Source organism: Macaca mulatta, chromosome 8 (genome assembly GCF_049350105.2).
Source record: "Macaca mulatta isolate MMU2019108-1 chromosome 8, T2T-MMU8v2.0, whole genome shotgun sequence".
Classification (NCBI taxonomy): Eukaryota; Metazoa; Chordata; class Mammalia; order Primates; family Cercopithecidae; genus Macaca; species Macaca mulatta.
The window spans coordinates 105318403-105343246 of NC_133413.1; the positions used below are offsets into that span (position 1 = coordinate 105318403).

General features: G+C 42.3%; 1 protein-coding gene across 6 annotated transcripts; it reads right to left on the reverse strand.

Annotated features, from left to right (window-relative positions):
- Positions 1-1673: 1673 nt before the first annotated feature.
- TP53INP1 (tumor protein p53 inducible nuclear protein 1) lies at positions 1674-24799 on the reverse strand. Of its 6 annotated transcripts, XM_077942413.1 has the most exons (7): positions 24578-24799; positions 19653-19817; positions 17140-17235; positions 16175-16435; positions 15196-15559; positions 7768-7805; positions 1674-6435 (listed from the first exon to the last, which is right to left on the reverse strand). In XM_077942413.1, exons 4-6 carry the CDS (start codon positions 16284-16286, stop codon positions 7784-7786), a joined length of 498 nt encoding a protein of 165 aa, XP_077798539.1. In that variant the 5' UTR covers positions 16287-16435; positions 17140-17235; positions 19653-19817; positions 24578-24799; the 3' UTR covers positions 1674-6435; positions 7768-7783.
- Between the last annotated feature and the right edge of the window lie 45 nt (positions 24800-24844).

The window sequence follows — 24844 nt, forward strand, 5'->3', positions numbered from 1 at the left end:
TTTCGTAGAGACGGGGTTACACTGTGTTAGCCAGGATGGTCTCGATCTCCTAACCTCGTGATCCACCCGCCTCGGCCTCCCAAAATGCTGGGATTACATGCGTGAGCCACTGCATAGCATTTAGGTTTTTCAATTTTGCATTTACAGCAGACAGTGCTTCAATTTATAACCTTGTGGTCTGTACAAATTCACAGCAAAGGAGCAAGATAATTTAGGCCACATATCAAACTGTGAAGCCTCGATGTGCCCATCTCCAAAAGCCACCTTCATATTTGACTACCCACTTTTAGACTCCATACAGTTACTGCCTTGAGACCTGATTAAGCTGCTAGATTCCCTGGACACTCTGTAAGTGGGCCTAGCAACGGTCTTCTCAGCTGCAGCCATTCCCCTGCCATTCCAGAGTAGGGTTTTTGTTTTTGTTTTGTTTTTTTTTTTTTTTTTTTTTTGAGAGAGTCTCACTCTGTTGCCCAGGCTGGAGTGCAGTGGCACGATCTTGGCTCACTGCAACCTCCACATCCTGAGTTCAAGCAATTCTCCTGCCTCAGTCTTCTGAGGAGCTGGGATAACAGGCATGCGCCACCATGCCTGGCTCATTTTTGTATTTTTAGTAGAGATGGGGTTTTGCCATGTTGGCCAGGTTGGTCTTCAACTCCTGACCTCAGGTGACCCATTTGTCTCAGCCTCCCAAAGTGTTGGCATTACAGGCATGAGCCATCATGCCCAGCCCAAAGTGGGGCTTTCATTTCAACCTGCATCTTCTCAAGTCAACGTTCATGACCTTATTTTCATCTTTGGGTGACTCCTTCTTACCCCTGGCACCTGATCTTTTCATTTCAGCAAAGACTCAAATAAAAATCTGTCTTTAAATAAGCTACAGTTGTAGAATGCTGATCTGCCCCAAACATTCATTCATATGGGAGTTATTCTTTGGGCTTCCTGTTCAATTATTCTGAATGTTTACTGGCCTGTTTAAACTAGAGCTCCACAATAGGGGTATCAATGGCATCAGGGAAGGCCATATTGTCCTAAAACACTTCTATAAGATTCTATCTCCATTCACTTGGGAGAAGATCCATTGGGAATTCATCCACCTGGCTTTAAAAAGGCTAAGAACCAGTGTATTACATTCTATATTTTTAAACATTGATTGGAGGGAAAGATACTGGTTGGGGATCACCCTCCAATTCCTGTTCACTTAAGTGATTCCTCATTTTAGGTTAAAAAAAAAAATCTTTTTTTTTTTTTTTTTTTTTTGAGACAGAGTCTTGCTCTGTTGCCCAAGCTGCGCAATCTCAGCTCACCGCAACCTCCGCCTCCTAGGTTCAAGGGATTCTCCTGCCTCAGCCTCCCAAGTAGCTGAGACTACAAATGCACACCACCCTGCTCAGCTAATTTTCATATTTTTAGTAGAGATAGGGCTTTGCCATGTTGGCCTGGCTGGTCTCAAACTTCTGGCCTCAAGTGATCTGCCTGCCTTGGCCTTCCAAATTGCTGGGATTACAGGCATGAGCCACTGTGCCCAGCCTTAATATATGAATTTTATACAAGCTTTTAAATACATATTTAAAATGCATATTAAACATCTCTTTTGGACAAACAAAACTAAACAGTAAGTTGTACCTCCTTTTAATATTAATGACTCTAAAGATAAAATAAAAGAATCTGGCAAGTGCGAAGTTAAAGGACATTTTATTTACTGACAGATTGAAAACTGTAACTCCAGGTAGTGCAAAATGCACCACAACCCAATTACAAAGAACAGGTGTTAACACACAATGTTTAAACAATGCTACACTCATTTTTGGCAAAGTGCTGTATTGTTCAGTCTGTGTACAAAACTGACCATCTATGAACCAATCAGTATAAAAAATTTCTATAAAAACAAAAAATTTAGACAGTGGCTCAAGAAAACAAGCTGCCATTTATGCATAGATTGATGTACAGTAACCTAACCAAATGTCCCTTTTGAATTTTCAAGTTGACGAAAAAAAAAAAGTGTGTCCAGAAACACATTAAGAAGGCACATGTACAGTCTACAATACTCTTCAGTCTCCATAACTCATGTCCTGCCCCTATAAAGAAAATATGTTCACAATTTTACTTGAAAAAAAGCCACTTAAAAAAAAATAACACATGCAATTATTAAAAGTTCAAAATCTCTGGAGGAAAACACAACCAAAACACAAGCAAAACCACTCATACACTCCAAGCCTGAAACACACATCTAACCTCCCCAGGTACTGGTTTGGTTTTCAGAGGTTCACCTAGAAAACAAATATTAAAACTTCAGGCAAAACAGAGCAAAACTGGACATTTAACAATTACACAATTTTTAAAAGTGTCGTAAAGAAAATTCTCAATGATATACAAAATATTGTCCACTTAAGCTGCCTGCCTTTCAAGAGTAACTCTCCTCCCATGCAAAGGATACTGTTGGACATAAAAGATATCCTCATCTGCATGCTTTCCAGTACCTCTTTCTCCACCTTAAACCACTTTAATTGGTGTCAAATTTCAAGTGAAATTGATATATGGCAAGGCTGACACCACTATATCATGTAGGTTTTCCAAATAAAGCATTTTATGTATAATTTTAAGCATTAAAATAAGTAGGTAGAGATGCCATTTCTAAAATATCAGCATGGCTGATGGCAGTGAAACCATCCAAGATAGAAGCCCAACTTTTAACAAGTTTAACCAGTATTTATGGGCCTTATAAAATAAAAAGATAATTTTAAAGTAACATTAACAAACATATACTAGTGTCTCCCAGTACAAGGAGCAGTCTCTTAATTGACTCAAAGAACAAAATTAATACGTGGAAACTCTTAAACTTTTCCCACTAATCTATTTAAATGTAAGTATCTTCTAGTTGGAGTCCTTTATATTTTTGTTTCCAACTCAAAGCAAATGAGAATAATGAAGATACTCTTCCTTGCTTGTTTTTCTTAAGAGTACGTAAAGATAATATATAATGTATTTCATCGAGGAGAAAGAGAAGTAGCAAGGATTTCAATGAAGACATAATGATTACAAACCAGTGTACTATACAGATTTGAGAAGCAGAAACAATGCTGAACAGCCTGCTCAAGTTTTAAATAAACTGTCTTCTCACTCAAAGTACTGATACAACAGAGAAGGTATGTAAACAGGAACAGTTTGCATGGGGATAGGAAAAATGTACAGGAAATTAATATTTCTTAAAAGGTCCCTGCGATAGGAAGTCAAAAATCCAATCACTGTGCATCTTTCTGCAAAAAATTCCCCACCCAATCAACCATATAAATGCATTGCCACAGAAGATAAATAATGGATGGCTAATTTTCCACTTACAGTGCAGTACACAATTAGTTGAGGAAGAAAAACATAAGATATATATTATAAAATGTTTTATCAACAAAAACAAACTTTGCGAAACATGGTGCACTGTAAAAGCTAAGAAACTCATTCACGAAGCACTGCTTGTGTACACCACGTATTCCAGACTTTTTCCAAGTAACATTCTATGTTAACAGTTTAGAGCTACTAATTCAGAGGGGTCTTATTTCTCACTGCTTGCATTTTAAAGAAATATGACTAAAGCACATTGTAAACCACTAATATTTATAATAGCAAAAAAAAAAAAAAGCTCATAATAAAATGCATTTTGGCCGTGTTTCAGAGAATACTTAACAGGTCAACATCGTTTTGTGTTGTGGTTGGCCTTGTGTTTTACACACAGGAGATGTCTAACATCTAATGACCAAGAGTTTCAACTGAATTATATAACCATTTTCTTCAACACTTACATGTGCCAATTTTAGGCAGAAACCACAGTATGATATTCCGGGTGGTGTGGTAATCCCAACCTTGAAAAAAAGCCCAGTGAATGTAATTTTTTGTTTTCTAGGTACAAAGCGTAAAAAACTAGCCCCAGATAAGGCAAACAAAAAGTCAATAAGGAAATCTGGAAAAAAGGCCATTGCAGTTAATACACAAATCTGTTCATGCTGCCAAACAAAATCTAATGGCTGAACTTCTGTAGCTTGTGAGGTACTAACAACTTACATGCAACGTATGAAAAAGAGACGCCGTGTATTCAGAGGTTTACATCCTGAAGACATTAAGCTGGTCTATTTTCAGGTTACCAATGCATGGCCCTATAACAAACATCGTATAAAACATACACACCTTCATGGAAACTCTACCTTATCTCCCAACTCTGGTAAACACAAATGGTAAGAAAACAACTTCTAACTCACTTTGACAAAACTTTACAGACTTGGCCCCTAATTAGACAACAAATAAAGGGGAAGTCAAAACAGAAAGGGCAATAAGGAGAAAGGGGGGATCTAGACTCTTGTTCTAAGGAGACATTCTGGCACTTCATCACAGCCAGTAGAAGAACAATGTAAAACCTCCATCTAACTACACATTTGACCTCTTCCACTCCAAACGCCCTAGTCTAGTCAGAGAAGAGCACAGCTCTTCCCTGAAAGTCTCCCAGGGTTCCCTGCATCAAGCCACTACAGGGTTATTGAAAAATATAATACTTCACATAAGTATATGCTGCTTTTCTCCTTGAAAACATTTTACAGACCTGTACTCATTTAATTAGGGTTGCAGAGGAGATGGAAAAACAAGCTGTTTGATTATGTAGGCAACACTTCTGTCAGTAGAATTGCTTTGGATTGTGAATGTGTTTACTTCAGAGGAAATCAGAGTGGATGGCTCAGCAAAACCCATCACAACTGCGGAAAAAGGAAGTGACTGGCTAGAGGTAAGGAAATAGATTTTCTCTAAGTTAACTGGCCAACGTGTGAATCGAACCCTGCACCCTGGCCTCATTAGCACCAACACTGTGAAGAACAGCTGTGGCAGAGAAAGTGCCACGGCCCCACCCCATCACCAGATTCAGTAGAAAGGCCCTTGGAATTTCCTACAAGGTTCAGTTCTGAACAGCCCCACTTCAAATCAGTATAGAATCCTCACAGTGACTCTGTGAGGGAGGTAAATGTCACTGCTCCCCTGTTGGTGGGGGAAACAGAGGCCAGAGTGGTTAAATATTTTGCCTGAAGTTAAAAAAAAAAAAAAAAAAAAAGGTCATTTGGATTGCAGGGAAGAATACTTACAAGGCAATTAAAAAAGAAAAAGAAAAAAGTTGAGCCAACCTGTCACTCTTTACTCAGATACCATGAAAGACATCAGCAGACATTCCCTCACACCCTTGCTTGCCACTTGGCAGGACAGGCTCCATGACAGAGGATTTTTCACTCTGTATGGAAATATAAAGCCTATCTCTTTTCCCATGGGCAGAGAGAAATACGAAGTCACTCAAGTGCCTGGACAAGTATTTCCGAATTTATAGTTGAGAGCAAGGTGAGGAGTGGGCAGAACTGGCAGGAAGGAATCGTAACAAATTAAATACTGCACTAATGGGTTAGTTACAGACATGAATTTTTCCAAATAAAATTTCACAGGTCTAATTTAATCCCTCTGCACGGGACAAGTGCCTCTGTCTACAACACCTGTAATGTCTGTACCACGTCATGCAGTCACATTGGAATCACTGAATGCACTCTTCACTAAAGCTTAATGTACCTGAATTCCAGATGAACTGCATGACTAATCTGGGGAAAAACCATACGCACAGAATACATTGTTTTCTTTCAAAAGAAAGTCCAGCCATAATTCCATTATATCCATGGCAACTATCACCTGTTAATGCTCATATTAGTGTGTAAAAATGTATTCATCATATACAGAGAGATTATCAAGTACTGGTCAATAAAGTGTATAGCTGACCCTGAGAATAAATTTTTGCTTGCTCAAAAGATTAATACAAAATAAAATGAAAAGGAAAGATGCCTATTCTCGTACTTGGGAAGAAATGTCTTTAAAATGCTGACTAATGTACACCCTAATAGATTTAAAGACACCCCCAAACACCAAACACTGTAATTATATTGATATGTTTCCAGAAATAATCTGAAAAAGTGTACAAAAAAGTAAATGTTAAAGGCAAGGCATTATGTGATACACAGCATATAAATCTGGTTTTCAAGATAGTGTCTAAATACACTGATAAAACTGTGATTGGTTATCAATTGGTTGTAAAGAGACAACACTTTCATTGTACATATACACACATCCATACACATATGCACAAACCAAGAGAAACCAACCAATAAAACTTAAAATTCTTAGTAATTGTACTGACGCGGGCAGGGCTGATGAACAACCCAGCCATTGTGCTTGACTTGCCGAGAGTGGCAATCCCTGGTAAGATTTTGGCGACGAAGGCTATTTCTGTTAAGAGACTGTCTTTCACTATGTTCTTTTATCCACTGGGAAGGACGAAAGCTCTTGGGTTGTTCCAGAAAAGTTGTATGAGCAGCAAGAGCTGCAACATAACAATGAATGTGCTGCCCCATTTCATTTTGAGCTTCCACTCTGAAACAGAAAAAAGTGGGGATGTATTAAATAACAGAGTATGTTATTAACGAAACTGGAAAAGTTACTTAGCAATTCAGTTTGCCGTGCTAATTTGTTTATGGCTGAATGAGAGTTTGTGTTTCATGGCTGACAGACAAGTTTATTATTCTGTGACCCCACTGACTGATAGTGGTGGAGAGGAGAGCCAATTGTTACTTACTAGAAAGATGCCATGTAAGCCCCAGATGGCTCACTAAGTAGACTGTTTTCTAAAAATACACTTTATACTTTGAATTTCATTTACAGAGCACACACATTTATATAAGCTTGTCTGGGAGGGGAGCTAACATTTATTGAATATCTGCATTTGCCAATTCTTTTGCAAATATGTATTTTAATTCTTACCATAATCTTACAAGGAAAATATTTTAATTCCCAAATTTTACTGATCATAAAGCAGTGTGCTCACAATACCTTCACAAGACATTTCCTGTCTATAAGTAAAATGTTCCAGGAAACATGCTTTAAATCTTTATTTAATATGGAAATTCTACCCATTTACCATTTTTCTAGATAAGAAGCTATAGCTTATTATAGAATAAATCTCCTTATTTATCTCACAACAGGGCACTTTTGAGATGGTATTTACATGGCAATATTATAAGACTCTTGAATAACACAATCTTAAAATATGGCTACACATAGTATGATTATGTTTTCCATATAAAAAAACTAATCAAGTGGGATTGCTATAAACTATGTCAACACGTAACATGAAGAGCTTTATGATTTTTAAGGGTTATTTTACAAAGGAAGGGCAGTGACACATTCTGCGTAAAATCACTTGAGGAAAACACTGTTATCTTTTATTACATATATATATGTATATACAAACTTTTTTTAAAGTAGAATTTTAAGAGGCCACATTAAGAAACTAATAGAAAAAAAGTTAATATAAAGAAAGTTATTTTTAGGCTGGGCGCTGTGGCTCACTCTTGTAATCCCAACACTTTGGGAGGCCAAGGCGAGTGGATCACCTTAGTAGAGTTCAAGACCAGCCTGGCCAACGTGGTGAAACACCATCTCTACTAAAAATACAAAAATTGGCCAGGTGTGGTGATGCAAGCCTGTAATCCCAGCTACTTGGGAGACTGAGACAAGAGAATCACTTGAATCTGGGGGGCGGAGGCTGCCATGAGCCGAGATCGCACCATTGCACTCCAGCCTGAGTGACAGAGTGAGACTCCCTCTCAAAAAAAAAAAAAAAGTCATTTTTAAAAGGTCAGCATTTGGGTCCTTTGCCTCCCTATGCATACATATATCACACAGTCTCGAAGTGAATATACTTACTCTGTGCCCGTGAGTCTTATAAGCAGCTTTTCCTGGCCCTACAAATGTTAAATGGTGAACTATTAAATCACTAGTAAGATTTAAAATGCTATTGTAACTTTACTATTAGGACGTGGTCAACTTTTATTAAAACTGGTTTACTATGTGCCATTAAAGGCACATACATGTACTTAAGATAACATGTAAAACCTTCAAAAGCAGTATTTATAAAGGCTAAAATGCAATGAAACGTATACCCCGAATCCCACTATAATTACAAAGCACCTCAATTTTCTGTGCTTTATGCTAATATCCCCAATGACAGACACAATTGAAGCAATTTGACGTCTGAAAGACATATGATTTATTTCCTGCTAAGAAAACATTTACTACAAAGCTAGCCTAATTTTGGTAACACCTGATTTCCATCTTGATTTAGCAAGACTTCCTTATAAGAATTTCAAATCCCAAAATAAGGATGTTAAAAAAAAATCATAGTTACTATTTTAAAACTGTAATAATTTACAGGAATTTCCTGTGTGCAGAAAGGATTCACATAAAATTCAGTGCATTCTGGCCAGGCATAATGGCTCATGCCTGTAATCCCAGAACTTTGGAAGGTCAAGGTGGGTGGATCACTTGAGGTCAGGAGTTCAAGACCAGCCTGGCCAACATGGTGAAACCCCATCTCTACTAAAAATACAAAAAATTAGCTGGAGATGGTGGCACGTGCCTGTAATCCCAGTTACTCGGCAGGCTGAGGCAGGAGGATCACCTGAACCCAGTGTGGAGGTTGCAGTGAGCTGAGATCGCGCCACTGCAATCCAGCCTGGGCGACAGGGTGAGACTCCGTGTTAAAATAAATAAATAAAATTCAGTGCCTTCTTTTGATCCTTTATATATGGAAAAGTACGTATTTATCCCTATATGTTATAACTGTCATATATGAATGCAAAGACAAGATACAAAAACAACATTCTCACTGTACCAAAACTAGAAACCCATAACAACCTTGAAAAGGAAGGAAGAAGAAGGAAGGAAGAAGAAGAAGAAATCTACTGAAACAAAATGGTGGAGATCATTGCCTAAATAAGTAGTTTATAAAATAGTATATATGGGCCGGGCACAGTGGCTCATACCTGTAATCCCAGCACTTTGGGAGGCCAAGACAGGTGGCTCACCTGAGGTCAGGAGTTTGAGACCAGCCTAGTCAACATGGTAAAACCTTGTCTCTACTAAAAACACAACATTAGCCAGGTGTGGTGGTGCACACCTGTAGTCCCAGCTACTTGGGAGGGTGAGGCATGAGAATTGCTTGAATCTGGGAGGCAGAGGTTGCAGTGAGCTGACATCACGCCACTGCTTTCCAACCTGGGTAACAGAGCAAGACACTGTCTCAAAAACAAAACAAAACAAAACAAAAAAACTATACTGCTGGGCATGGTGCCTCACGCCTGTAATCCCAGCACTTTGGGAGGCCAAGGCGGGCGGATCATGAGGTCAGGAGTTCAAGACTAGCCTGGCCAACATGGTGAAACCACATCTCTACTAAAAATACAAAAATTAGCCAGGCATGGTGGTGTGTTCCTGTAATCCCAGCTACTCAGGAGGCTGAGGCAGGAGAATTGCTTGAACCCGGGAGGCGGAGGTTGCAGTGAGCCGAGATCACACCATTGTGCTCCAGCCTGGGCAACAAGAGTGAAACTCTGTCTCAAAAAAAAAAAAAAAAAAAAAAAATATATATATATATATATGGCACGTTGCCATTTAGGTTAAAAGTTTATGTGTACATACAGGCACAGAAAAAAAACCACACAATCTGGAAGGATATACTCTAGGTTGTTAAAAGTATTCATCTCTGGGTCATGAAAATGTCATTTCCAATTTTTGCATATTTGTATTTTCTAATTGTTTACATTGCATCTGTACTGTTTCTGTAGTAAATTCTTTTGCAAAGCTGCTGACTACACATACAAAACACTGAAAAGTAAACATACAAATGCTAGTAAGTTTAAAGTGACTAATTATTATAAATTGTTTTTTTTTTTTTGAGACGGAGCCTTGTTTTGTCACCCAGGCTGGAGCGCAGTGTGGTGTGATCTCAGCTCACTGCAACCTCCGCCTCCCGGGTTCAAGCAGTTCTCCTGCCTCAGCCTCCCTAGTAGCTGGGAGTACAGGTGCCCACCAGCATGCCTGGCTAATTTTTGTATTTTTAAGATGGGGTTTCGCCATGTTGGACAGGCTAGGTCTTGAACTCCTGACCTTGTGATCCGCCCACCCCAGCCTCCCAAACTGCTGGGATTACAGGTGTAAGCCACTGTGCCTGGCCTAATTATAAATTCTTGAGTGGCATTCCTCAGAGGTAAAATCAGAATCAGGAGGAAAGAATTTTCAAGAAAGGAATCTGAAGCAACTCTAAAGCAATTAAATCAATAGCAACTCCAAAAAGTTGTATTTTAAATTTTTGTTGGAATGCCTGAAACGCCTCTTAATAAACTTGTAGCACTGAATACAGTGCCAGTTAAAGTAACATTCCCCACCCAAGACCTTACCTAGGATATAGCCTGGCATCATATAACATACAAGAAAGTTGTTTTCATTTTGGTACAAGCAAAATGAAATGAAATATGTAAAATCATCTATAATATTAAGACTTGAGAGTATAGCAAACTCTGGTAAAGTTAACAAATTAATGTGCTGCCTAGGGTTTGTTTATATCTGGAAAACAGGAAACAGTAGATAGGGAGAGAGCTAGACAGACAGACAGATACAATAGATACAATACTTTTCTTAGTAGAGTCAGAGCCTGGACATGACAACACTAACAATAGGGATATTCTGAACTGCTCCAAGGATCCAAATCCACCTGGACCCTCAACCTAAGACAGGGAATGCCAACATTCCGAAAATACTTTAACAGGAAACATTCCACTAAGGTACACAATAGGACAGTGGGACTTTCAGCTAATTAACAGGGTAATGGGGTTTACTTTAGTGGGTGGGAACAATCTCAGATATTTCCTGGATATATTCTCTGGACAAAGGTCACATAATGTCTCTAAATTTGGGGAAACTTAAAAAGCCAGAAGGCAGAGATTACAAGAAAAGTAACCAACAATTGCTTGGGGCAATAGACAGATTGATTAATCAAGATAATGACTGACAAATGGGCAAGGATCTATTTCTGTCTCTGCTGGGAACCGAAGGCCTCTCCTATACAAGTGGGCAAAATGGTTGGGGGTGGTGAAGATAAATTCCTGGGACTCCTTGGTATGGGAGCTCCATGTGCTGTGGTATCAAGATCCATTGGTAAAGCCCTGATTCAGGCTACAATTAGATTGGAGAACATAAAAATGCAAGTGTTGATAGGATTATGAAAGTTAGGATGTTTAAGTGAGCTTTACGTAAAGAAGTTATATCCCCTTTACCTAAATGTTTTATGAGAATGGATATGTCTGGCTGGAGACACACTTCCCCTACCTAGTACTGTAAAACAAAAGGCATGTAAGTCTGCCCTTCATGACATTATTAACTGGACATGCTAAATGGGGACGAACAGCACTGCCCAGGTCCACATAGTGTATATCAGAAGCTGGATTGGTGGTAGGGACAAATTATCTGTCTGATAGTCTTATGTGGAAGGGAAACTGGCGCTTATGGCAAAAGACTGTGAGCACCTCTCAGTAACAACTACTGGCACTTTGCACTAGAGAATTTCCACATGAGAGGCATTTAATCCCTCGCTAAAGGACATTAATTGACGCTACCCCTATGACTGAAGGACATAAAATGATCTTGAAACCTGAAATACCTATGCTGTCTTTGGTGATATCAGAGAAACACTAATTGGGAGGGCAGTGCCCAGAAGAGTTCCATAAAAAATGGAAATGGTTTATACAGGATCATGTTACGTAGGGAATGTAAGGAGGCTCCCACAAGCAGGGAGCCTCTCTCCACCTTGGACTGACTCTGGAACTGTGTGAGGAGCTGGATTCTACAGTGTTAGTAGCTCTCAACTGACTGACAAAGAGCTGCTTGGTTGTGCATGGCAGTTCCAAGGTGAACAGACAGCATCCTGTTTGGAAGGATGCTACTTTGATCAAAGGAGGTAAAAACAAATCGGCTCTGTGGGTTGAACTGCATGCTGGTTTCCTAGCGATGACGGAAGCCCCTAGGTTTGGGTTTTTACTGACTCATGAGCAGTGGTCAATGGACATGGTCAGGCAGAATCACAATGAAAACCTGGACTTTTAAAGGGATGGCTTCCATAGGGAGCACAACCGTATGGAAATCTGAGGGGTACATTAGGATGTGCCAATGGCCATCAGAAGAACTCCCTTCCAGGTTTGGAAGGTGACTGGGACTGGAAGCAGATATATCCCCATGTGCTCCCTGGAGGTGCCCTCCTGGGTTCATTAAATGAGTGGTACAGGCAATGCAGAGACGGGCTGCATCTAGACATTCCTCTTCTACCCTCTCAGGCACAAATACCAATGAGAACCGTTTTGCCAGTCAGCAAAAGAGACAGACTACTGATGAGGGGCAGATTCCCCGGTGGGAAGGCCCTGAGCATAGCAACAAGTGAGACTGGTGCTGGTATCCCTGGGGAGCTACAAATGGGTCTAGAGAAGAAGAGACAGTCTCTGGAGTGGGCTTTACTTACCCAGTGGAAGATGCAAATGCTCAGAGTGCCATAAAAAACCCAGAACAGAAGATACTGCATGGATGTAGATAGTTGACTGTCATTTCTTCAAACCAAAGGACACACTATATAGCCCATAATGCCCAAAAGCACTCTGGGAGGCAGAGGCAGTGGATCACCAAAGGTCAGGAGTTCGAGAGCAGCCTGGCCAATATGGTGACACCCCCTTTCTACTAAAAGTACAAATATTACCCAAGTATGGGGGCGAGTGCCTGTAATCCCAGCTACTTGGGAGGCTGAGAAAGGAGAATCACTTGAACCTGGGAGGCAGAGGTTGCGATGAGCCGAGATCCTGCCACTGCCCTCCAGCCTGGGCGACAGAGTGAGACTCCATCTCAAAAAAACAAAACAAAACAAAACAAAAAAACCCAAAAACAAAATGGGGGGATAAAAGAATGAAGGGCTGGTTGTCCCCACAAGATTTTCCTGTTTTTCTGGTGATATGAGGAAGAAGGGATAGGGAGGATGCTGGTATGACTTATGCAATTCTAGCCAAGGGTTGAGTGTGCTAGTATAATGGTTTTAACTTTTTCTTTCTTTCCCACATCACCTCATTTTTTTTCCCTCTACCAGATGCAATGGTCCTAGGACCAGTGCTGTAACTACAAGTACTGGAAGCAGGGATGGTTCCTGAGCAAGAAGCTGTAATTATGTTTTTAAACCTCATGTCAAAAGTCCTAAGGCCCTTATGGGGTTACCTACACCCCATCTTGCAAAACTGGAGTCAACAATGAACGCAGCTATATTGTCTGGTGGTAAAAACAGCCCACTAATTTTGTACCTATGTCACCTTACTCTATCTGAATGGGAGTGGACTGAGGGAGAGGTACTTGCTAAACTAGTATTGCTGCCTGCAATCTAGACCAGCACAGTGGCTAAACCTAACATCCCTTCCAGAGATGGAAAAGTTTGGGTATAAATGAAGAAAAAGAGGATAAAAGAATGAATAAATAGGTTATGATTGGGATCAATTCATCATATTAATACCTTGAAACAGGCTCAGAGAAAAAGATGACATTGTCTTTAAGCCCAGGTATACCAGATGCCTGAAAGGGTGAAGCTACATGTTTGCCAAAACCATTTCTGCTTTTGGAAACCAACAAGATCAATAAACCTGCAAACCTGAGTGGCCTCGCCCTGGGAGACATGCTCATACAATACAATGACGGATGTAATGAATTATAGACTGAATGGGATTCCGGTGTTGTGCCAGTAGTTTTTGAGTTCCATAACCTTTTGTTGTAAGGAATCCAAGTTTGAAGACTGAGGCTGGACTGTAAAATATATATACTGTAAAATATATATTCAGTCTTGTCAGTCTCCTGGCATACCACTCCTAAAATCCTTGGAACCTCCAACATGGAAAGTGCATGCTAATTAGTTGACTGGTGGTTGGCAGCAACTAGACAGCTTCAGGATGGGATTTGGTCACTAGAAAGACCAAGTTAGAGTTGGGACTTTTAGCCCCACCCCTCAAACTCCAGAGAGGGGAGAGGGTCTGAAGGTTAGGCCAATCACCAATGGCCAATGATTTAATCAATTATGCCGATGTACTGATGCCTCCATAAGACCCCAAAAGTACTGGATTCAGGGAGCCTCTGGAGAGCTAACATGTGGAGTTTCCTGGAGGGTGGGGTGCGCCGAGGACATGGAAGCTCCATGCCCTCCCCACACGCCTTGCTTTATGCATCCCTTCATCTGTATCCTTTATAATAAACCGGAAAACATGTTCTCCCAAGTTCTATAAGATGTTCTAGCAAATTAATCAAACCCAAGGAAGGGGTCATGGGAATACCAGTTTACAGCTGGTTGGTCAGAAGCATAAATAAAACCGGGGGCTTGAGATTGGCATCGGAAATGGGAGGCAGTCTTTTGGGACTAAGCCTTCAACCTATGGGACACTAGAAGAGTGTCCACTGCTGGAGGACTGCGGTGTGTGGAAAAAACCCACACATCTGGTGTCAGAAGCACTGGGTGACTGTGCAGTGTGAGGACTGCAGTAAGAAACTGAGTTCATTAAATTCTCAGACAAGGTTTTCAAGGTTACATCATTTGATGCGACGTAGCTAGAAATACTTAGAAGAAAATAAATTTTAAGACATAATATTCTAGTTGAATTTGATACCCTAAATAATCCAGTCTATAAAGTCAGAGTTATGTTCTAAGATACTTAGCAGAAATGCCAGTCTTATTTCTAATCAGTAGCAGAATTTTGTAAATGAGAATGCTATTATATAACTGGGGCCATGCTACATCTAACTTTCTTAAAAAATCGAAAATGAACAAGTTTTTGTTTTTGTTTTTGAGAGAGTCTTGCTCTGTCACCCAGGCTGATGTGCAGTGGCACAATCTTGGCTCAATGCAACCTCTGCCTCCTGGTTCAAGCCATCCTCCCACCTCAGCCTCCTGAGTAGCTAGGACTACAGGTGTGCACCACCACACCTGGCTAATTTTTTGTTATTTTTTGTGCAGACGGGGTTTCACCATGTTGCCTACGGTGGTCCTGAACTCCTGAGCTCAAGTGATCTGCCTGCCTAGGCCTCCCAAAGTGCTGGGATTACAGGTGTGAGACACCATGACCAGTCAACAAGTTATCTTACGGATCATCTTGTGTACTGTGCACACACATGCTTTCATAAATCTCTAATAAAATTACTTTTGCATCTTCTAATAACTTAGGTTTGAATTAGAGACAAAATGCATGCTCAGTGGACTGCCTACAGAGAGTTAAAATACTTGTAACGTACCTGGGACTACTTGGATTATGTAATTCATCAGTCCCACAGGTGGCCTCACTGAGACCAGGGCAGGAGTTATGCACAGCATAGACAGACATGCTGGGATGTTCAATGAGAAGGTTTTCCATAGGACTCGTTTCCACCTTGATAGTGGTTAATCCACCTGCAGTAAAACATGGGGGTGGGGTGATAAACCAGCTCTCCTCCATTGGACATGACTCAAACTGGAGGAAGCAGGAATCACTTGTATCAGCCAAGCACTCAAGAGATGCCGGTAAACAGGAAAAGACTGAAGGGTGCTCAGTAGGTGACTCTTCACTGATGTCCTCCTCCTCTTCTTCTTCTTCTTCTGCTGAGAAGCCAGTGCAAGTATCTAGATTGTAGTCCATATTACCGTCCATGTGTGTTGTAGAAGAGTCCCACAGGAGGATGATTATCACATTGGGCAGTCATTATAAAGTCACCCATCAAATTCACAGCACAGAAAAAAGAAGAAATGATACTATTAGCTGATGCTCACATATCTTCTTTTATTTAGTTCAGAAACAAACCCATTTATATTCATCTATATGATTATAAAATTATTTCTGAGCACAGAAATTGTGTGTGTGTGTGTGTGTGTGTGTGTGTGTCACTATATGGGATGGATTATGTTGGTTTTGCAGGAGTGATTTTAAGACTGTTTCTATTCTGCTGAATAACTGTGTAATGAGCCAGATGGGTTACTACCTGTCTAATACAAGGGTCTTCTATTGAAGTGCCCTTGATCTAATCAATCTGTAAGAGTTGCAAAACTAAAAACTGATGTCAGTCAATTTCACTGACATTATCTAGCCCAGGTGGTTTCCTGTAATTTTTTAAAGACAAACTCCTGCTTACTTTTAAGGCTTAAAAACCCTCAGTTACTGGTTTTCTTATGCAAAAACTAAGATGCAAGTTTCCATTTTTACTGTGAAGATGAACCACCAAGTAACCAAGTGTACCTTACCTATGAAGTCAACAAGAATCCATTCATCATCTTCTTTCTCACTGAATTCTGGTTCTTGGTTGGAGGAAGAACTGACTTCACCCACAAACATTTTATTCAGCCTCTGGAACATTGTTAAGGCAAGACTGAGAGTTTGGCTGGATGTCTTTTACAGCTGAGATTTCAAAACCTTGTCTTCAGTTGGCCCGATGGTACTGACAGGAGATTAAAGTGCACAGGGTGCTTATCAACTTAGGTGAAAAGCAAGAAGAGTCATTATCCCTAAAATAAAACATAAAAAGAAAGTTATTTCAAATCAGCATACACATATGTATATAAGTACATACACACATACCCTTAGAAAAAAGCATATACCTTGGCCTACATTCTACAGCTATTCCCTTTCTGCAAGAGTCAAACACAAGAAATGCAACATAATGTTTTGTAAATACTCAAATTCAACCTATAAATATCTTAAAATGTGAAAAAAAAGGGAAAGAGTTGGTTCTTTTTCATATCTATGCTTTTATAATAAGGGATGAATTTGAATAATATCCTTCAAACTTTTCTGCAAGCAGATGAGCAAATTGTAGATATTAACAGTCTTGGTATATGTTATTCAACTGCCCAGAAGTCCCAGCAACAGTGCCTGGTGATCACCATTATGCCAGGCCCTCACCCTCCTCTGGCTCATTTTCTCTTCTACTCTGTACTTCTTGTCTATAACTGTAATCATACCTGATTACACTTAAAATCTGTAAGCCCAGCAAGCACACTTTGACCTTCTAAATTCCTACAGCTGGCATGAAAAAATTTACACTGCAGAGAACTAAGCTTGGCCAAACCTAGAACTGGAAACACGCTTCCTATGTGGCAGCTCAGCAGGTGGGTGCTGAGGTCAGCCACCTGCATTCAAACCCTGGCTGACTGCTTACTTGCTGTTTGAGTTAGGAAGTTATGTGACTTCAGTTGGCAACAGCTCCTACCTTAGGGAGTTCTGGTGAGTTCTAAATGAGAAACTCCAGGCTTGCTTAATCCTATTCCAGAGTTCTAGATTTATTTATCCATTTCTACCTGGCAACCTGATGGGCATATCAAACCAGACACATACCAAAATTAAAAGATACAAAAATTAAAAGATAGCTTTTAATTTTTTCCCCACAAACTTATTCATATACACTGCCCTTCATCCCTTTCTCAGGAAGCAGCAGCAGCTGGCAATTATTCAGGCCAAACACTCTAGCAAGTCAGCCTTCATGCCTTTTTTTTTTTTTGAGACGTAGTCTTGCTCTGTCGCCCAGGCTGGAGTGCAGTGGGGCGATCTCGGCTCACTGCAAGCTCCGCCTCCCAGATTCACATCATTCTCCTGCCTCAGCCTCCTGAGTAGCTGGGACTACAAGCACCCTCCACCACACCCGGCTAATTTTTTTTTTGCAATTTTTAGTAGAGACGGGGTTTCACTGTGTTGGCCAGGACGGTCTCAATCTCCTGACCTCGTGATCCGCCTGCCTCAGCCTCCCAAAGTGCTGGTATTACAGGCGTGAGCCACCGCACCTGCACGCCTTTTGCTCCCTCCTACCCACCCCCATCCCAACCATCAGCAAGTCCCGTCAACCCCAGCAGCACAGGCAGCTCGAATCTGCCTGCTTCCCTCCACCACTCTCATCCTAGTTTAAGCCAAACTGTTGTCTGAGACTTTGTCAAAACCGCCTACTAGACAGTCTCCCTGATCCTACTCTTGTTAAAGACAACGGACTTAGCAAAATACTTAGAATAAAGTCCTCAGTCCAGGTCAACTATTAGTCTAGTATTTACTGAGTACCTGTTATGCATCAGGTACAGTGCTGGGCACAGGGGAGACAGCTGTGAAAAGGGCCCTCCCACCAGTTTAACAATCCAGTGTGATGAATGCCATGGAAGAAGTATTTGGTGTTCTCCAGGCCACCTGGGTGGACTCCTGCAATAAATGACTTTTCTCGAGTGGCTGAGGTCACTAATGGAGGAAGGGGGCAAAGGAACACTATGGAAGCCTGCGCATGAGTGAGGATGTGGCACCTTCAGTACCACTCAAGGTGCAGAGGGAGGGTCACAAGAGCAGGCTAGGGGAGCTGAGCAGGAACCAGGTCCTGCAGAGCCTTGTAAGCCAGGAAAAGGGGAAGGGAAAAGTCAAAGACCCAGGTTTCTGGCTTGGCCTACTGAGGGGATGGTGGAACCATTTAGGGAAATAGGAATGAATACTGCAGAAAGCACAGATAAGGCATTTCGAAAATGGTAAATTGGAGGAATATGCAAAATAATGCAGCTGGAGATGTCCAGCAGGCAGCGGGATATAGAGCTTTGGAGTTCAGGAGTGTTGTCTCAGCTAGGGGCACAGATTTGGGAGCTGTTGACACAAAGACGGTGATAAAAAGCATAGGAATGGATGAGGCTATATGTGGAGGCTCATGTCTGCAATCCTAGCATTTCGGGAGGCTGAGGCCAGAGGAATGCTTGTGCCTAGGAGTTGGAGACCAGCCTGGGCAACAAAATAAGAACCTGTTTCTACAAAAAAATTTTAAAAATTAGCCAGGTGCAGTGGTGTGCACCTGTAGTCCTAGCTACTTGGGAGGCTGAGGTGGGAGGATCCCAAGTCCAGGTTCAAGGCTGCAGTAAGCTATGATTGTGCCACTGTACTCCAATGTGAGTGACACAGCGAGACCTTGTCTCAAAAAAAAAAAAAAAAAGTTATATATATGGATGAGATCAGCCAGGGCTGAAGAAATGCACCTCACTAATCACCACCTCTTTTTATCACAAGCATCAGCCTTGAATCTACAACTTCAGGCTCCTGACAGTTCACTTTCAAAAGTAATCTTTAGCTGTAAAAGTAGTTGGGATCTGTAGCTGAGATTCCTGGTTCAGTTTGTTGTGTGTAAACTGGACTGCTACAAGTGTTTGGCACACTACTACACAAGTAAAACATTTCAAATAAATGACATTAGAACACTTTGTGGTCACAATTCATCTTCTTCAGCCATTAATGATTAAAAATGGGTAAACAGGAAGTGTCACTTGCATAACCAGTCTTCCTGAAACCTTCTGGAAAGCAACACGGCCAAATCATGAAGGCTGGAGCTATAGCAGAATTCAAAGTTAGCTTTATGCTCTATGTAAGAGAAATCAGAAGAAAAGTGGGCTGTATAGTTTGTTTGACCCGCTGTGGTGTGACAGTTATATCCCAAAATGAGTTATCATAAGGTCTGATGTAAATAAAGATTTTTGAGGATACATGCTAGGAGGGAAAAACATATTTTCAAAATTCTTCCTCCATTTTATTTTAAATTGTGGAGGCAGATATTGGCCCCACGTACAATTCTGTATCTGCTGAACCAGTTGAGAGAATAAGCCCAATTCTCCAGCATAGTGCTGGACTCCAGCCCTGAATCAGCTAAAGACACTGGGAGGGGAGAACCACACAGGGGAACCTTTGCTCATCATGAACGAATGCCTTGTCCCCTACCTGTGATGCTGCATGAGAGTAAGGCACTGGGGCCCAGGTCAGATAACTGGCAGCTATAAGGCTGAAAACATTGCTGGGGCCACTGCAGTTCTGGCAGCTGCTGGGTTCCCACATGCAAATTGCCCCCTCTGGCCACAGCTCCAAACCCAGGAAGGCAGCTTCTGCCTGGAATATACACAAATAGCAAGTCAGCTACAGGAAAGGCTTCTCTGGAGGAGCTTTCTAGGGAGCAGTACAAGTCAGTGCTCTTTTGGTTTCCCAAAGTCAGAGGCTGCCTCCAGATGTCCCATATCTCTGCAAGGACAACCAACCTTGGGCAATAGAGTGTTGAGAAGCCCAGCCAAGTGAAGGAGGAGCTCGTCCTTCATCTCACCCAAGCTACTGCTGGTGTTTCCATGGCACATCTGCTGACACCCATGGGAAGAACACAGAATGGAGTTCCTGGGGAGGGTGAAAGGGGCCTGGTCATCCACAGCAGCAGTTCTTGCTGTGGCTCTACCACAGGTGGCTGGAGCTAAACTGGCCCTTCTGAGCTTCAGTCTCACCATCGGGAAAATAGGGAGACTGTGCTGAATCACCTCGTTTCACTCTCTTTCCCCACAAACTTCTAGCACAAAAAAGTGAGGCTGGTTTAACTAGCAAAGCTAAGTTCCCCTAGCCCTGCTTCCCACAGGTGTCACAAAAGGCAAGGAGCTATTGGAGAGACCCTCCCAGCATTGCTAAAACTGTCCATTGAGGTAGCCACCAGGCACACTGTGTAAATGAACACTTGAAATGTGACTAGTATCATCGAGAAACTGCATTTTTCGTTTTACTAGTTAATCCATTTACTAAGTTTAATCTAGTTAAACTTAAAAGCTGATAGTTTAGTTTTCTGAAAACTTTCAAGTATGTTTGGAACAGTTAGCGTGCATTAATCCACTTTTTCACCTATAAATTTTATGTCTAAATATAGAGCAAGTAGTTCAAATGAAAACTTTGTATCTGAATTGAGATGTGCTCTATGTGTAAAATACACACTAGAGTGTATTTCAAAGACTTAGTACCCCCCCAAAATGCAGAAGTTTTTATATTGATTACATGTTGAAAAAATAATTTTAGTATTATTAAATACATTAATAAAATTAACTTCACCAGTTTCTTTTTCCTTTTTTAATATGGCTACTAGAAAATTCAAACATACATATGGCTCACATTATTTATTTCTGTTGAACAGGGCAGTTCTAGAAAAAGTCTTAAAGGTCTACCTTCCTACTGATGACCCAGAGACTATCCCTGCCCAGTCACTGCTACTGTTGACCTTGGCTCCTGCCCAGGGATGGAGGCTGTCAATTGGGCTGGTTCTACGTGGAGGTAAATGGAAAAGTAGAGCTTTAGACTCCTCTCCTCTCCAGATCATCACTAATATTCACAACACGAGGGCAATCATAGAACGAAAATAAAAATTCCAGAGAAAGTATGTGTCCTAAGAGGACAAACTTACAAATCCAGTTCTGGAATTCAGCAAAGAGGTGAAGCAAAGCAGGTTAGGTGGAGTAGCGCTGTTGTTCTTTAAGGCACCTGCAAGCTTTCAGCTTTAACCAGCCTCAGCCCAGCAGTTTCCCCAGCAGAGAAAAGAACCCCCAAATACAGAAAAGAAACAAAGTGTCTGGGCCCTAGCATTTCAAGAAGGCAGCTTTGTCCCTGTTCTGCTTGGCTCAAAAGACCTCCATCCCTCCCTTTAAAAAATAAATTATGTCTTTTTAATTATAAACTGAACAAGACATTATAAAACGTCTAGAAAATAAGAAAAATAAGTATTATTCCATTGCTTTGTTCCCATCACTTAACATATTGGTGCCTTTTCTTCTGTTTTCTTCTATGGATAAGGTTTCTTTTTATCTTGTGAATGCACTGTTTTGTATCTCACTGTTACTTAACATTTTATCATCAATGGTTTGCATATTACTACATGAGTAGAGATGCTTTGTAGGCAGAGAAAGGTGGCTGATGGAGTCTAATACTCATGGGGAAAAGCATTCTAGTTTGACCACTTACAAAAGAAACTGCTAGTTTGGAAGATCTTGTTAGCATAATTTATTTTCTCACTTTTAAGATAGGTAGCCCACCAAGAGACAGTATGTTGTGGTACTTAAAGACTGGCTCTGAGGCTGGGCGCAGTGGCTCATGTCTATAATCCCAGCGCTTTGGGAGGCCAAGGCAGCAGGATCACTTTAAGCCAGGAGTTCAAGACCAGCCTGGGCAACAAAGCAAGACCCCATCTCTACAAAAAATAAATTAGCTGGGTGTGGTGGTATGCACATGTAGTCCCAGCTACCCGGGAGGCTGAGGTAGGAGGATCGCTTGAGCCCATGAGTTTGAAGCTGCAGTGAGTTATGATCCCACCACTACACTCCAGCCTGGTCAACAGAGTAAGACCCGTCTCAAAAAAAAAAGAAAAAAAAAAGACAGGCCATGGAGTTCGCCTGCTCCGTTTGAAATCTTGGCTCTGCTACATGCAACCTATGTGAATTCAGGATATTTACTAACATCTTGGTGTCTGTTTTCTCATTCTTAACATGGGAATGACAGTTATAATACCTACTTCACAGTGCCAGTGTAAGGATTAAGTGTATACTACTTAGAATAGCAGACCTGAGTAAATATTAACTACAAGTTCATTCAAAGCCAGTTGTGAGACTGTCAACAAGTCATTCGGCATTGCTGCATTTGAGTTTATCCATAAAACGTCTACTTAATAATTAGCTACAATTTACAGAATGCTTATTGTATGTAATGGGGCCTTGAAGTACTTATTTGTCCCATTTTACTGGTGAGGAAACCCAGGCTGAGGAATTAACTAACTTGTTCAAAAGTGACAGAGCAGGCTGAGGAATTAACTAACTTGTTCAAAAGTGACAGAGTTGGTTGGGGTGGAGTCAGCATTAGGGCAAAAATCCATCTGATTCCAATTCCTTGTTTTCCCTACACATGCTCTTTTAAGCTCCTAGTCTCAACTGTGGGTCTCTGAACTTCAGAAAACAGCCCTTTTCAGTTAGTTTTGGCTGCCAGTAGGCGGCTCCAAAAAACATCAAAAAAAAAAAAAAAAAAAAAAAAAAGACCGCAAGTTTGATGATCTAACTTCTAAATCTGTGTACAGTTGTGGCTCCTTCACAGTTTCAGGAAATCAGGTGGCTAAACGTACCGTCATTGAAAAGCAGCCTCAGAATTCCTTCTTTTTATCCCACCCTCTTCCACTATTTTAAAAACATGCAGATTCTAGTAATTTAAAATGGGTTTTGAACTGGAGAAAAACCAAGCCAAGAAAGTTATCTCTGCTTGTTCCACTTATATGAAGACTAGATTCAAGTAATTTAAAATGGATTTTGAACTGCAGAAAAACCCAGGCCAAGAAAGTTGTCTTTGCTTGTTCAACTTATATGAAGTCTGTTCAACTAGTATGCAAGGGAGGTTATTTCCCCAGGGATCCACCCCTGCCTGCCCTTAAGTCTAAAAGACAGTGGACAAAGACAAGAGTAAGTGGTAATTCACAGCCTGATAATCTTGAATTTTGAAACCAGAAATCGGAGGAAGCAATGGCAGAAAAGAACAAAAGATAGGATGAGGAAACAAGTCCTTGGTCACAGAAATTAGTAAGGTCCTGGTTCCAGGCAGGGGCCTTTTAAAATTATGCTGCCAGTTCAGAATTACACTGATTGCGACTTAAAAGCTTCCCAGTGCTTTCCACATCTGCAAATGAAAATGTGTTTCAATTACCAAGCTGGTGATTTCAGTATCTTGGGGGAACTGATTATGACTTCTGTTCAATGACCCCAAGGGTCACATTTTCCCCCCTTTTCCCAAAATATAACTATTGTGCATTCAGAAAAGGCTCTTTTAGCAATGTGCCCAAGTCCTTGGGAGTCACAGTTGTAAAAAGGCTCTTCCTTAATCCATTCTGAATTGGAATTAACCTACTGAGCAGATATAATCAGGAAATACAAGCAAAACAAAGGCTCTCCAGGTAAAATTCGGCTGCCACTGTGAAATACAAACACCATTTCCTTTTATTAATTGGTTGTGTGGCCTTGAGCAACTTAATCTCTGTGCCTTGGGTTTCCTATGTGTAAGATAGCCGGGCCTATTTCACATAGGGTTATGAGAATCAACTGGGGCAATAAAACATAGTATATGGCACATACTCAGCGCTCAGTAAGTGTGAGCGATTCAAAGGATCTCAATGTTAAGGGCCAAGGAGAGTACTCTTTCCACAGGTGCAAAGGCAGGTAGCGAAGAGTGAGATCAAGCCCGGTCAAGGGACAGGCCGCGGACAGGCGGGGGCCGGTGACCGGGTCACGCAGCAGGTTCCCCGTAGCCGCAGGGCCTCCGGAGCTCGGAGGGCAGGCGCGGGGGACAGGATGGCAGGGCCAGGACAGAGCGCCGGGCCACAAGCCCAACCGCCTCTGTCTCGGGAGATGCGTCCCGGAGGTGGCCGCGGGAGCCCTGACGCCGAATGCCGAGCGGGCGGCCCCATCCAACGGCCGAGCGCAGGCGGAGGAGGAGGAGTGGAGGGGAGTGAGGAGGAGTGAGAGGAGGAGGTCCCGCCGCGGCCAAGAAAACAGGCCACGCTCGGGGGAGGAGGTAGAGACCAAACACCCAACCGCCGCCCAGCGCCGGGGCCAGGCTGGGCCCTTGTCCGCGCCGCCGTCGCTGCCTCTGTCAGCCTCCGTTCGCGCTCTGGGCCCCGGGGGCCGCCGAGGACCAACCGACAGGGTGGGCGGCCGGGCCCGGCGACGGCGAGGGGAGGCAGCGAGGAGGTTCGAAGCGCAACCGGCGCCCCAAGGCAGGGCGCGCGGCCAGCCCCGCCGGGGTCGGGAGCGGGCAGCGCTGCCGCCCCAACTGGCAGCGAGGCGGCCCTGGACGTCCGCCCGTCCCCCGGCACTTACGTGGGCCCGGGCCGTGCGGGGCTGCGCGGGGAAGGGGGCGGCCGCCGGCTAGGCGGGGAAGGACGCGGGTGGCGCGGGACTGCTGAGGTAGCTGCGGTGGGGCCGGGCTGCGCTTCCCCTCGCTCAGGTCCCCGGACGGCAGGCGCTGGGCCGACTCCAGCCCTCGAGTCGCGGCACCCAGGCCGGTCAGTCCAAGTCCTTTTGTTGTTGTGCAGCGCTCGCAACAGCTGATCGGCCGCTCCGCCCGCCGTCCAGCCCCGCTGCCCC